The sequence below is a fragment of the Panthera uncia genome, chromosome X, assembly GCF_023721935.1.
Source record: "Panthera uncia isolate 11264 chromosome X, Puncia_PCG_1.0, whole genome shotgun sequence".
Classification (NCBI taxonomy): domain Eukaryota; kingdom Metazoa; phylum Chordata; class Mammalia; order Carnivora; family Felidae; genus Panthera; species Panthera uncia.
The window spans coordinates 16735473-16749847 of NC_064817.1; the positions used below are offsets into that span (position 1 = coordinate 16735473).

The 14375-nt window shown below is 33.1% G+C and overlaps 1 protein-coding gene across 4 annotated transcripts in view; it reads left to right on the forward strand.

Annotated features, from left to right (window-relative positions):
* Positions 1 to 14375, forward strand: part of CNKSR2 (connector enhancer of kinase suppressor of Ras 2) — a 301223-nt gene that overhangs the window by 165362 nt on the left and 121486 nt on the right. For 2 of the 4 annotated variants that reach the window (XM_049643574.1, XM_049643575.1), the window contains exon 9: positions 12519 to 12665. The exons of the other annotated variants lie outside the window; for them this stretch is intronic. In XM_049643574.1, coding sequence (XP_049499531.1) covers positions 12519 to 12665 — 147 coding nt within the window. The remainder of the gene's footprint in view (positions 1 to 12518; positions 12666 to 14375) is intronic. 4 annotated transcript variants of the gene reach the window in all.

The window sequence follows — 14375 nt, forward strand, 5'->3', positions numbered from 1 at the left end:
CCTTCCTCCCTTTTACCTACAACAGCTATTGGACCAATTGGAGTCATATTTCTTGGCAAACTGCTACTAGAGCCTACAAATTGATTCTTGGGGGTAACAGAGACATTCCCTGACAGGAGAATACATTGAATTCCCTGAAAGTAGACTTCCTTAATAACGTGATCAATTACCAGATTTTCTTCTTTATGTTCAAATGAGAAGCATATTTATGTAAGAATGGTGCATTGTATTAAAGGCAGCCTAGTCTGCCCTCTCTTGCTGTTGCCTCCTTTGTGGTCTATACAATGCTTTTAATTTCTTACTAGATAATATACAGAGGTGATAAAATGGAAGTTATCTTGTTTTTGTTACTATAAAATGTTTGGTAGGTAGATAAATTAGTTGAAATAGATATAAATTATTTGTAGTCTACAAAGTCCCCTTCTATCCCTACATTAATTAACAGAGATATTCGGGGTTGGTTATGATTTAATAATTATGTTAAGGTATGACCTAAAACATTGGAAATACTTATTTAATATTATTTTTTAATCCAGTGATTAATTGACCAGTATAGTGAGATATTGCCAATATTGTTCCAAACCAATTTAGACCTAATAATGAAGAGTAATGTTCAATCTTATATTTTGAATGTTATTACCTCAGTTAGTATTTTTATGTAATTCTAAAATTTTCTACTGCTAAAGTTAGTAATGTACAATATAAAATCAGACAACTTTTCTTATTTTAAAACCCATAGAAAAGCAATTTGAAATTTTTCCCTAAGGATCTGAGAAAGTTGAATAACTCACAGATGAATTCAAATACTATTTTTTGAAATTGCTAGTATGGTATATCTTCAAGATGTCCAATTAGGTGTATGTGTTTTCTAGTTTGCTCTTTTTTTAAAAAGTATATTTTCTTATTTGAAATGAAACTGGAAGTTTTATGTCCTTTTTCATATTGCTATATTCTTTATTATAAATGGCTTTTAAGCTTTTCAAATCAACACACTTCTGTGGCTGAGAAACTGTGGCTGCCAGGTAGAAAGAAGAAAAAATCATGAACATCCAAGCAAAGCAGACTGAGTCCTATTGCATGTCTTGCCCGCCAGTGAAGATCCAACTCCTCACAGCTGCTGGAATCTCCCAAGATTTTTTCCACTTCATCTGCCACTACATCCCTCTCTCTGGGAGATACCTCGGCATAGTTTGAACCAGCAACTCTGCCCTCATGATGCACTTTTAACACGTTTTTTTAGCTGATGAGACTATAGTTATTAAATCTATTTGGGCATATTCCTAATGAATCTGTTAAATTTTATGTTAATACTGTTTTTGGTGTGTAAGTGTTTTAAAGATTCTATCCATACTAAAAACAAGTATTTTCTTCTTACAAATATCAGTTAAAAGGAGTGGGGTATGTGGTGATTGAATCCAGCCTTTGGAAAATTTCCTTTCATTTTGTGTAAATATTCAAACATATTCACTATTATTTTGAAAGGTCTTCTGGAACCTGACTACCTTCTGGCAAGAAATGGTTTAATATATGTGGCTTATAAAGGCTACTGGGATGGAAAATAACTAGGTTGGGATAGTAAAAAAGATAGACACTAGTAAATAGCTGGGATGTTGGACACTGATTAGTGAGAAATGGAAGATGAATTCTATGAGCTAGTGGTCTTTGTTACCCCCTAAATGGTAAATAATTGCTCAACAAGATTTGCAGATGGTGGCAGTGGGGGCTGGGGGAAGGAGAACATATTAAAGAACTATTGAATCATCTGGAAAGGTCATTCTAACTTCATTTATATAATTCTCAAAGGTGTCTCCCTTATTCTATCTTATTCTCACCTCTAGTCTCTCCTTTTTGACTCTGTCCTCACCCTTTTGTTCCTTCAACCCCATAACAACAGGAGAGTATTGTTTAAAAGGGAAGCCAGCATATTCAGAATGGATGCAGAATGTGGTGGCCCATTAAAGCCAAGCTTTCCCTTCTCCTCCCTCTCACCCTACCACCCAGCCCCTGGACTTCCACAAGGAGTGGCTTAGTCAGTGAAATCAATACCATGGTATTGACTAACACCAGATGTGCTTTCTTTCTCTCTCTCTCTCTCTCTCTCTCTCTCTCTCTCTCTCTCTCTTTTAACTTACCAAATTATTGTCTTTATTTTTTAAGGTTTTTTTTTTTCTAATTCCATTTTCTTCTCCTTTCCTTTGCCATCCTCATCACTTCTCACTTGACTGTTTCTCCTCCAGTCTTCACATTGTTCATTTTTTTTATTCTTGCCTATTTTCTTCTATTCTTCCTTCTAAGATGAGAAAGTATTTACCTTATAATTCCTTATGCCCAATATATTAAAAACTGAGACCTCAAATGGTAGTATTTCTGGTGCACCTCATGTCTTATCCCTGTAAACACAAGATGTTGCTGGAATACAGAGATTGAATATATTAGCATGGTTTTTCACATATTGCTAAATGAATGATTATGATAATACCATAAAATAACTCTGTTAGGATTTTAAGGAATTGGTATTCTAAAACAGGACGTGAATGTTATCTTTTCTAAGGGAAAAAAAATCATGAAGAGTCATTTACCAAAAATTAAAGGAAACAGTGCATCATGGATTTTAGTTACTCATAGTAATATTTAATTTCAGATCACCTTATATAATAAGTAGTTTATGAGGTTATAATAGATTTTTTCTTCTTTTTGGCATTAAACATTGTAGATTTGATGAGAATGTGTGGAAACTGGTTTCAAAGTTCCACATATTGATTTAAGCTATATATTTTATTTTGCCTAGAGAAATTAATTCATTACTTTATTATCCAACATAATACTTTATGTGTTTTCTATTACCAACTGAAATTTATTATATTAAGTTTTATATAAAGGAGATAATTTGTATGATGCCTTAGTAATGATAACTTCCTGTTAACCAATTTATTTTTTCTGCAGATTTCTACATCCTGACATTTTTTTCTTAGCTTCACCAGGAAAACATAATTGCTTTTGAAAATGGTTACTCCAGTTTGTTTTTATTAGTAGTATACATCTTTGGTTTCAACATACAGTTAATATGATCTCATTATTTTTACATGCAATTTTAAGAGATTTTTTTATAAGTGATTATTTTGTGTTTCAAATGTATCTATTGGCTGATGTTCTTACTTACTAAGCTTACTAAGTGTGCAGCTCACTTGCAAATCAGTATCAATACCTGCAGCCCTTTTCCTACCCCTAGCAAAAAGGCAAAAGTCAGCCAGTCACAATTGCCTCATTCACTGTCTGTCTATAATAGAGGTGGGCAATTAGTAGATAACATTTAAGTGCCTGATAAAGGACAAAATTATCGCATGAAAGGGAAACACATTAGAGTATCACAAAATAGGGAATTCAAGAGATAATGATAATAATCTTAAATTCTTTTTTAGGTTACTTAGCCTTAGGATTCAAATGTAGACTTCATCCACTAAATTAATATTCTGGTCAGCCTGGTGGCTGAAATTTTAGGTAATGTAACAACTGATTACTTTTACACTTCACTCATCTTACTATCCTAATACTGGGCAATAAAGAGTTTTTTTTTAATTGGAACAAATGGCTTAGAGAGTTCACTCTGGCCCCATTTGGAGCTGACATTGAGTTACCTTTTTTGTCTGAGTTATTAGGTTTCTGACAAAATTATTTCTAAAGATAACTACAGCAGTGAAAGTATTTATAGCCATTATGGAAGTTTTTAAACTATATTTTTTATTAATAAAGATTTAAAATGCTGTTTATTTACTTATATCTGCATATATACACATGCTTTGGGGTTTTTTTTGCTACATATAGATAACTATTGCACTGTTTGCTTATATTTTCAAGTAAATGTGTCTTTGTTAAATGTCTAACAGTAAATGATATTATAAACATTATTCATAGCAAAAGTTGTACATTTATAAGCATGTTATTTTTTGAATAGTAGGGGTTTGGTTACTTTTAATTATATTTTCCATTTGGATTCCTAAATGAAATTTAAGCATGATTTTTCATAAATACACATGTTTTCTTCATTCCTTCTCAAAATTCGTATAAATAGGAGCTATAGATTTTTAGATAACAATGCTCTGTTTCATTCCTTAGTTTCCTTGACTAAGACTCTTTGTTTTAAAAAGCCTATTTCCAACATCTTTACAAGAAGAACAGAAATGGAATATAGGAAGGAATGGCTGATATAATAATTTCTTAATATGTAAACAAAAAATTGTTTAAAATTTAACTCATGTAAATATCTTTTAAAATTTTAGTTAAAAACCTATATTATTCTGGTTCTTTTAAAATATGTTATTGATTTTGGGTAGAATGAGGTTCTGTGGTATTATTCACCCCCAAAGTGAATGTGATTTGCCTTCTTCCTCCATCTTTCCCTAGCAGAGGCTTTCAGATTCACTCAATTTTATGTTAGAATGAAATAAAAATAACATTGGCTTTTATTGAATTTTCTATAGCATATATGAATGTAAACCATTAATCCCCCAAAATAAACCTTTGGCCTTCAGAAACCACAATATTACCAAACACCATATGGAAATGGAAAAGGGGAAAGAGAGCTTTATGCTCAAGATGCTAAACTGTACCCACAGTTTTTAAATAAGCCTGCCACAGAAGCAAAGACACCAGTGACAGAAAGGTTGCAGTTAGTATATGTAATAGATAACAGGAAATTATGCAAGTAACAGGATATGTAAATCAGTCACTCTTGGTGAAAACTATGTGGGTGATTCGTAAAACTTACAGGAAAAAAATGACTGTTTTCTTCCTCCCGCGATCTTCCCCATGAGCCAACCAAGAAATTTTGATGTAGCCCTCAGAACTTGTTGGTTATGGAGAAAAAGCCTCCAGGAAGGTGGTGTGCAGTAGGTAAAACTACTAGTTTATTGTAGTCCTCAAGTTGGCTCTGTGTCTTGGACTACTTGTTCATTTTGTAGCAGTGAGAAATTGTGTTCTCTGTGCTTTCTCCTTAAATATACTACACACATTGTATATATGACTATCTGTGAAATTCACATGAAAATATTAGGTACTAAAACATACATGTAAATCAAATTGTGAGCAACTCAATATGGTCCAAGTTTCACACTAAAATTAAGCCACATAAAAAACAAATGCCTTGACATCATCTTATTTCACTGGATAAGTGACTTGTAAAGTTAAGGAGGACATGAGATGAAGCATGGTTCAATGAATAAAGATGCAAAATTGTGGAATTTTTTCCCCTAATAAAAGTCAAACTTTTAATTCCCATATTCCTTCTTTTCAAATGCTTGTTCCCTTTATCTTTTCTCTATATTACCTTTCCTAAACTAATGTTTGTAAAAATAACAATACTAAGGTTTTGTTTAAAGTTACTTCATGGGGCGCCTAGGTGGCTCAGTCGGTTAAGCATCCGACTTCGGCTCAGGTCATGATCTCGCACCTTGTGAGTTCGAGCCCCACGTTGGGCTCTGTGCTGACAGCTCAGAGCCTGGAGCTTGCTTCAGATTTTGTGTCTCCCTCTCTCTCTGCCCCTCCCCTGCTCATGCTCTCTCTCTCTCTCTCCCAAAAATAAATAAACATTAAAAACATTTTTTAAGTTACTTCAGTAACTTTTAGTAATGCAAAGGAATAGAACATTATAATAAATATCTCAGCAACAAAATATTTGGTAAAAATAGAGTGTCATCAGTCACAGCATGGTGGATTGTGTATTGAATTAAGTCTATTCAGTGCTTTTAAAAAGAGCAGAACATTTGGTCAGGGGTGCCTGGGTGGCTCAGTGGGTTAAAAAGAGCAGAACATTTGGGTATAGCATGGCTGATGTCATCAGACATTCATATAGGCACACCTCAAATCTCTTCGAAATATCCCTTGTGAAGAGGTATAATTTATACATTACAACTTGTGAGTAAGAGTGTGTGTATACACAAGAGCATGTGTAAATGTTAATGAATCTATTACTTTGTCTTGTGAAGGATAATAACTTTAAAAATAGTTTAAGAAATGTCCTATCTCCCTGTCTAGGTATAGAGATGCTTTCTTGTAACTTCAAATACAGCTGTGACAAAGGTAAAGAAGTTCTGGGTTGATAGGCCTAAATTATTCCTTTATGCTTATTTTAACTTTGGCTTCTTGGTATAGAGATTATTTTCATGTGTTGGTCAAATAATTCACCAGGTGTTTGGGAATCAGATAGGCTAGGTCATGTACTAAAGGGATCAGAGACTACTTCTTCCCTCTATGTACCAAGAGGAAAGGAAGCCACTCATCTCTTCAGCACCAAATCCCAAAACCTCTTATACACCTAATCTGGGCAACCCATTGTCCAAGGACCTGCCACTTATGGTGCCCTTCACCCAAGGAACCCCTGGTGTCTGCTAAAGCCTGATCAAAGCAATCACAAGCCCCATCTACAAGAAAGCAGAACCTCTGGCTTTTAACACTTGGGATACCTTAAAGACTCTCTTGGGAAATTTTAATCCTGTTTGTGTTGCATGTAAAATACATTTCAGTGTGCAAGTTGGAGATTACATCTAAACTAGTAAGTGGTAGGACTTGCCATTGCTTAGAGACACTGGCTTGTGCTACCTTGGACAGTCAGGAAGATAATATTAGTAGTTCAACATATGAAAAATATACTATCTATAACTTATAATAATACATAATTTGTATAACATGCATATGGTGGTTTTTAAAAGATTCATTCCAGCCCATAATTAATATGAATGAAATATTCTAATGTTGAGAAAGAGAAACTTGGACTACTTACAACCACTATAAACATTTTACTGATTAAAAAAAAACCTTCTTGAAAGTGTTTCTATAATGTGTATGATAAAGCAGAGCCTTTTTATGACAAATACATACTTTATTCACTTTTACATTTCTTGTCATAATCACATCACTATGACTTTAGGTCTGGAGTATCCAAGATGCAAATGCCATTTTTTTTCAAATGTTCATTTATAAGAAAATTTATTTGGTAATTTGGTGTAAAGAAAGTCTCTTATAACTTAAGTATCATCAAGTATATTCATTTACAGAAAAATTCAATACATCTTAGTTTTACACACAAAACTAAACTCCCATTGGAGTTTCAAGGCACCTTATTGTCTCTGAAACACATTCTCCTGTTACTATATCATGTCACTAGTCTAGTTTTTAACATATATTAAGTGTCTGCCATTTGTAAAGCACCTTATTGATTGCATGTATATCCAGACAAATAAGACTCCAGTTTTATTTAGAAATGTTTAGAATCCAGGTGATTTTAACACATGATGAAGTCTGAGAACCACATGAAAGGGAAATAATAGACAACTATGGCCATATTGACAAAGGAACTATTTGAGGAGTTGATTCTTTGGTTGGGCCTTCAGAGAAGGGAAGAATACTTTTTCACTGTAGCAGTATTTTGGAGCTGCAAAACTATAGAGACAGAAAGACCAGTTAGGACCCTATTTTAAGTCTAGCAGGCAAAGCAAACCAGAACTAAGGCAGTAAGAAAAGACATTAGTTGCTATGATCTATTCGTTAGGACACATGGATTAAAAAAGGGGGAAGTGGTCATAGGTAACGCCATACTCCAAATTTGAGAGGATGAGGAGGAACTTTTTATTGATGTTGAATGAGGGCAGGGAGATACTGAGTTTGATTTTCAAAATGTTGCATTCTTGAACTACCAGTGGGATATTTAGGGAGTGGGGCATGCTTGCTCTCATAATGCTTTGTGCTTTCGAATCAAACCCACTTGAATATGAATTCGGGCTTTGCCACTTAACCATATTTGTAATAGTAGCTGAGAAAACTTAATCTCTTTTTGCTTCATATTTTTCACATGTGAAATGGGTTTAATAGTTCACCTCATAGAGCTGTTAAGAATTAAAATATAAAAAAGCAATGTAATATAGATATGAAGAATATAGCATAGTGAATTATTGTTGCTTGGTTAGTAAGTAGCTATTAGAATGGATGAACTGAACTCTTGCAAGTATGTCACTAGAGTTCTTCGAGGAAGCAGAGATGATTAGATTTGAGAATCATATACACAAAGTTGTTAATGGAATCTCTGGGAAGAGAAGAGATCATTGTAAGAAGACAGCATGCAGTATTAGGGGTATACCAGCCTAGGGTAAATACCTACATTTATTGGTTGTGAGGAGGAAGAAAAGATGGAGAATGAGCAATCAGAGAATATACCAGCACCTGATCTGTTGTTTCATTTATTTCCATTTTCCTACCCATTCTGTGCATTAGAGTTGGAATGTATCGTGGCTTTAGAAATCTGTTGTAATCATTTAGCCTCTGCAAGAATATTGAAACATTTCTGGTGGTGTTGAGCTCACTATTTCACGAGTTAGCTGATTGTGTTTTGGATGTCTTTGATTATTAGAATGTTTTTCTTCATATGTATCCTTAACCCATTATCTCTTAAAATTTAGTACCTTATTTAATTCCTTTCCATATTAGTGGACTAGTCTCTTGTGTTAGCCACCACTAGGATCCCTTCTTCCTTCTTTCAAAGCTCCCTCTATCTCCTGGTACAAAAAGGCTTTCATTGCAGCCAATGTAAAGAATACAATCATTCTTTAAAATTACTTTTATATCTTTACATGGTTTCTTGGGTCTGTCACACAATATGTTAAAACTATAGCCATAAACAAATGTGAAAATGAAAAACTAATCTTGAAAAATGAATAGTTTACTTATTTTCACATGTGTGTACCATTACCTTTAGATCCCAACATGGAGGCTCCAAATTTCTTGAAGTTGTAACTCACATACTTGCCTCTTTTTATCATACCAACTATAATCTGTCAACCATAAGTATCTCAATAACAGTTAAAGAGAAATAAGTTAATTTCAAGAAATCACTACACTTAATTATATGGCTAAAGATATGTTAGGATATCATAGAACCAAAGCTGGGAATCATTTTCCCCAGAACTGTAGTACCGTGTCATCTTTGCCCTTCAATAGAACATGGTACAATGCAATAAATGGGTACAATTGTTAAGAATTGTATGTAGTAGGGGCGCCTGGGTGGCTCAGTTGGTTGAGCGTCCGACTTCAGCCCAGGTCATGATCTCGCGGTCCGTGGGTTCGAGCCCCGCGTCGGGCTCTGTGCTGACAGCTCGGTGCCCAGAGCCTGTTTCAGATTCTGTGTCTCCCTCTCTCTCTGACCCTCCCCTGTTCATGCTCTGTCTCTCTCTGTCTCAAAAATAAATAAACATAAAATTAAAAAAAAAAAAGAATTGTATGTAGTAGACAAGATAGAAACTAATGAAGAAATGAACCAAATTAGAGAGTTCCAGGTAGGACTAAGGAAAAGGACTATTTGAATGAGAGATGAAAGATCTAGTTGCAACTAGAAAGCACTGGATGGGACTGATACAGCTATAGCCTACCCGTGTTCATAGAAAAAAATGTCACACATAGGCTGTGAATTACTTAGCCAGCTTCATTCCCATTCAGTAAATAACGTATGAACCTGACTTAACACTTAAGTTTATCTACTGAAATCATTTATTGAATCAAAAATCAACAGATAATATAATTCTTGACTTAGTAAGCACTGCTAATAATCTTTTTTGCTAATCATCTGAAAGGATAATTAACAGCAGACGTGATTACCCCATTGCCACCTTTCGTTTTTTTAAATAGTGTTGTCTTTCTAGTTCTATACTTTTTGTGGAAATTGTTCCTCCATAACAAACAGTCCTCATTAAGTAATTAATAAAATTCATGATTATATAACTGGAATATTATATTCATGGACTAAGCCCATTTATTTTGTTGATTTTGTTGTTTATAATAATTTGTGTTTATCACTAAAAGTTCAGAAAATAAAAGTATAAAGAAGAAAATGTATATTGCAGTCCTTACTTCCATTTAGCATAACCACTGTTAGCAGTGTTGTATATCTATGTTTTCTATATTTATATAAATTTTTTTTACAAAATAGAGTTGAGTTACATTTGCTATTTTGGAACTTCTTCCCACACAAAAATTTTTATTTCCCTTACTAATGGACATTTACATAATGTACAAATTTTGGTTGGTTTTAACAGTACTGTGACACACATGTTGCACATTTATCTCTGCTTTTATTCAAATCATTTCCTTCTGGTAGTGGAAGTAGAATTGGGAAGCCAGAGATATATACTTTAATGAGTCTTCATGGATATTTGTTTACTTTTGTTTAAAGTACTACTAATGTTATGTCAGTGAGAATGGGAAGGCTGATTAAAACATAGAAAATTTGTGTTGTATGTAAGTGATTAATCACTGAATTCTACACCTGAAACTAATATTGCTCTGTATGTTAACTAACTGGAATTTAAATAAAAAGTTGGAAAAACACTGAAAAAAATACTAAAATTATATACTTTTCTGCCATTAAATAACATTCAGCTATAAAATTAAACTCTAACCAAGTTATTACTTTCTCATCAATAAACAATTCCAATTTCTCATGGAAAAGCAATTCTGTTTTGGAGAATTGCATATTCAAAAAGAGCATAGAGAAAGTTTAAAAGAACAGGATGAATCAAATTACAGTGAATATTATACAGGAAAACACCATCTAGCCTTAGAAATTTTCAACTAGTCACCATGATCATATCAGAATAAAATGGAAAGAAATTGGTGGGTAGAAATGTGTAATTTGTTGTTGAGAATACATATGCTGAAAGGAAAATATGGCCATCATATTCAATGCTTTAGTATAGTTAGTAATTCTTTGAAAAAAATAAATGATAAAATGTGGTTATTATTAAAAAGTTGCTCATAAATTCTTTGTATAAACAGTATGTTTTCTCCATCCAAACTTTGAACTCAAAAATCTGTTCACATATTTTTTGACAAGCAAAATGAACACTTGGATTTGAATTCACTTTGCTTTGACTCTTGGCTTATCAAAATGGCTTATAGAGACACTAGTTGGCTATCAGAGAAATCAGATTCAATGTAATATACCTTTGGGCACATAATAATCCTCACTTATATGTAATGGGAGATATTTGACCAGTTTCATTACTTTAGTTATCTACATTAATGTGATTTTTTAACTGGCAGCCTCTTATTCGTGTTAGGCAAGTATCATAATGATCATTTTGATTCCTATCTGAGACCCCTGAGTTTTTAAGCATTGTAACATCTCACTTCTTTTCTGTCCTTTTTCTCTTCACCATCACTCCATTCAGCTGCAAAAGAGGTTATAATTTAAATGAATGCCCACTCATTAGATAAGCCAGAGTCACCCATTATCCTACAGTGGCTGCCGTCCAGAGTACCTCTTCATCATAGTCTCAGGATCTGTGATTCTTTTGGTGGAAGTGCTTATTCTTTTCAGCTTGATCATTATCTTCCTAGCAAAAAACATGATGAATAACAGGCAAAGGCACCCATTCCCTTACACTTGGGTGCCTAGGAAAAACAACAGTACTGTTCAGACGATTTGCTAAATCCCACTTGTAATCCAGGATAAATTTTGATCCAATGTATTTGTATAACATCCTGGAAATTTCTAATCCATTAAAGTTAGGATAAAAGGTTCTCTCTTTTAAGTGTGAAGTGTGTGTTTTTTTTAATCTTGGAATCATAGCTATTTTTAATATGTTTCTTTAAAGCATAGTTAGAGGATTTCAGTTACCTGATAACTGCGTAACTAGTCCATCTTGAAGCAAACTAAAATTATTCTATGTTTAAAAGCTTAAAAGGATGACGAGTGAAGTAATTTAACATGGATAACAGTTGAGCCAGGTTTCAGGACATTTATCAAATAATTCCATTTAATTATACATTATGTTTTGAGGTGATATTCAAGTAGAATGGCTTCATTAAATTCAGCACATTTTAAGTTTATAGGGTTGTTTGGAACACATGTCCAATAGCCGCAGCATGGGAGTAGTGTTACGTTGTCATTTTTTTTATTTTATCCTTATAGCATGGGAAAGGGTTGATTTTACTGATGCTGTCTTCCATGCATCAGAATGTTGCCTTGGTTTGTCAGTACCAGCTAATGGTAGTATAAAGTCACTCTAATTTAGAGACACTTGTACCACATATCTCTAAAAGATGGTGATGAGAAAGCATGTGGTATAGGTTGTAAGCTCAGGACATTGCCAAGTCTTTGTGGATTTTTAAATTGTACTTATCAGCAGAGCTTGGATCTAGACCTTGCACAGCATTGATAATGACATAATTTCTTTAAACTCTAAATTACTCCATTGGTAGAATACCGTTTTAGTCTCTCCTTTGACATGGTAAATGTCCATTATGTTATCTCATAATAAATAACATGGACTCTAATGCAATAACATGGTTGGTTAACCAATACAGAGATAAAATTTCTTTTGAGTATATATCTCCTTAAAATTGATAGGATGGTACACCAATTATGTGATTTTCTTTCTTTTTTTTTTTTTTTACTAATCTTATTAAAGGGGGAGAACATTAAATCTTTGAATACTGTACCTCAATTTTATTGTAATGATTTTGCTGGTTACCAGGTGGGGTGGCAGTTGAAAAATTTGGTGAATGCACTACGAGAGGACCCGAGTGGTGTTATCTTAACTTTGAAAAAGCGACCTCAGAGCATGCTTACCTCAGCACCAGCTTTACTGAAAAATATGAGATGGAAGCCCCTTGCTCTGCAGGTAATGAAGCTTAATCATAAGTCATACACCATCATTTTAGCCATAGATTATCTCCGTAATGCTTCTTTATTGTGCCTCATCTCAGCAGCATATGGATTAATCTTGTATGCTTTTGAAAATTTGTTTGTGAAATTATCTCTTCACAGCTTATCCTAATAGGCTTAATGTGATGAAATCTGTAAGTTACTCTAACTAAAACCCAAATGATAAAGAACTCTGCCTTAATTTGTAAACATTTAAAGCATAATTACAAAAGAACACAAGTTCTTTCAAACCAAAATGTGAATAGAGATGAAAAGAGACGTTTCATTTGTAGATGTAATCTTCTATTTCAAAGTTACACTCGTACACTTTGAAGAAACTAGATGACAGTTTGTAGAATTCTTTTAAATCAGGTCATAAGATAGTAATAGTTATTTCTAAACAGTAGGTAAAGAAAGTTTTATTTAGTAATTAAAATGTACCTACTACATTCCTTCTGACTGATCTTTTTTTTTTCTTTTCCACCCTATAGGGTGGCAAAATAGGGAAATTATTGCTTTAGAATTTCTGCATTTTTCTTCAGCATGAAACCACTCTAAAATATTACTCTGGATGTTGGTAAATGACATTCATTAAGAAGCAGAGTATCTAGGAAGTTATAAAAATATGATTCTGATTAATGAAAGACAAGGAAGTAGTACGTTTCCTTCTGTTTCAGTCAATATAATCTTTAAACACATCATAAAAGAAATTGTCTTTCACAAAACATGCATTTTTAAAATAGGAAACTATTAGCTTTCTTAGAAGTCTAATTTTTTAACAACTTAATTGCCTGTTGAACTAGAACATTGCCAATTGTTCAGACTAAAAAGAAAAGCAATATATGTAAGTGCCATTGCTATCACTGCTTTGTAAATTATTTCTAAGTCCTGTATTAGTGCCTTATACCATTCTTAGATTTTTTTTCCCCTAAAATCCTAAATTCTCCATTACACATGAATGGCCTTATAGATTATAATGATTTCTCATTGTTTAAAACTTTACTACTTATTGGCCTCAGTGTTGCATTATATTTAAATAACATAAAATGTTATTAACATTAAACGTTAAAATATTCTAACATTAAGGTGTTTAAATTGTTAATGTTAATATTTAATTTTTCAAATACATACATGTACACTGTATTAATATGTCCAAATATATTTGACTTGCAGTATATGTCTATTATCAAAGATTTTTAATGTCATTAAAGTTCAGAGTTTAATGTTTTTTGACTCATTAAATCATAGATAAGCAGAACAGACTTTACCATCATATCATTTTATTTTCTTGCTGTATTATAAGTTGCTTTGTTGTTCCACCTGTAGTTTTCCTATTGACATGTCTTCTTCAAAGATCCTGAGAAGTGGGAACACTGAAGAAGAGTCCCACAATTTCAACCATTAGGTTTTTTCTCTGTATATGTGTAGTTAAAGTTAACAACTTCTCTCTAATCCCTTCTATTTCACCTTGAACACCAAAAAAGACACTGTTTTCTTGTTGATCCATGGACACTGAGGGACTATCTCTAGGAAACAAATTGATAATTTGGTCCCTTTTTAGATTCTTTTCCACAAACACAAACTGGAGAATTAAGGTAATGACAGTATCCAGTTAGTCACTTTTATATAAAATGCTGAAATAATTGAAAGACCAACATTTCTTTTTTGCTACACATTTGATGTGCAT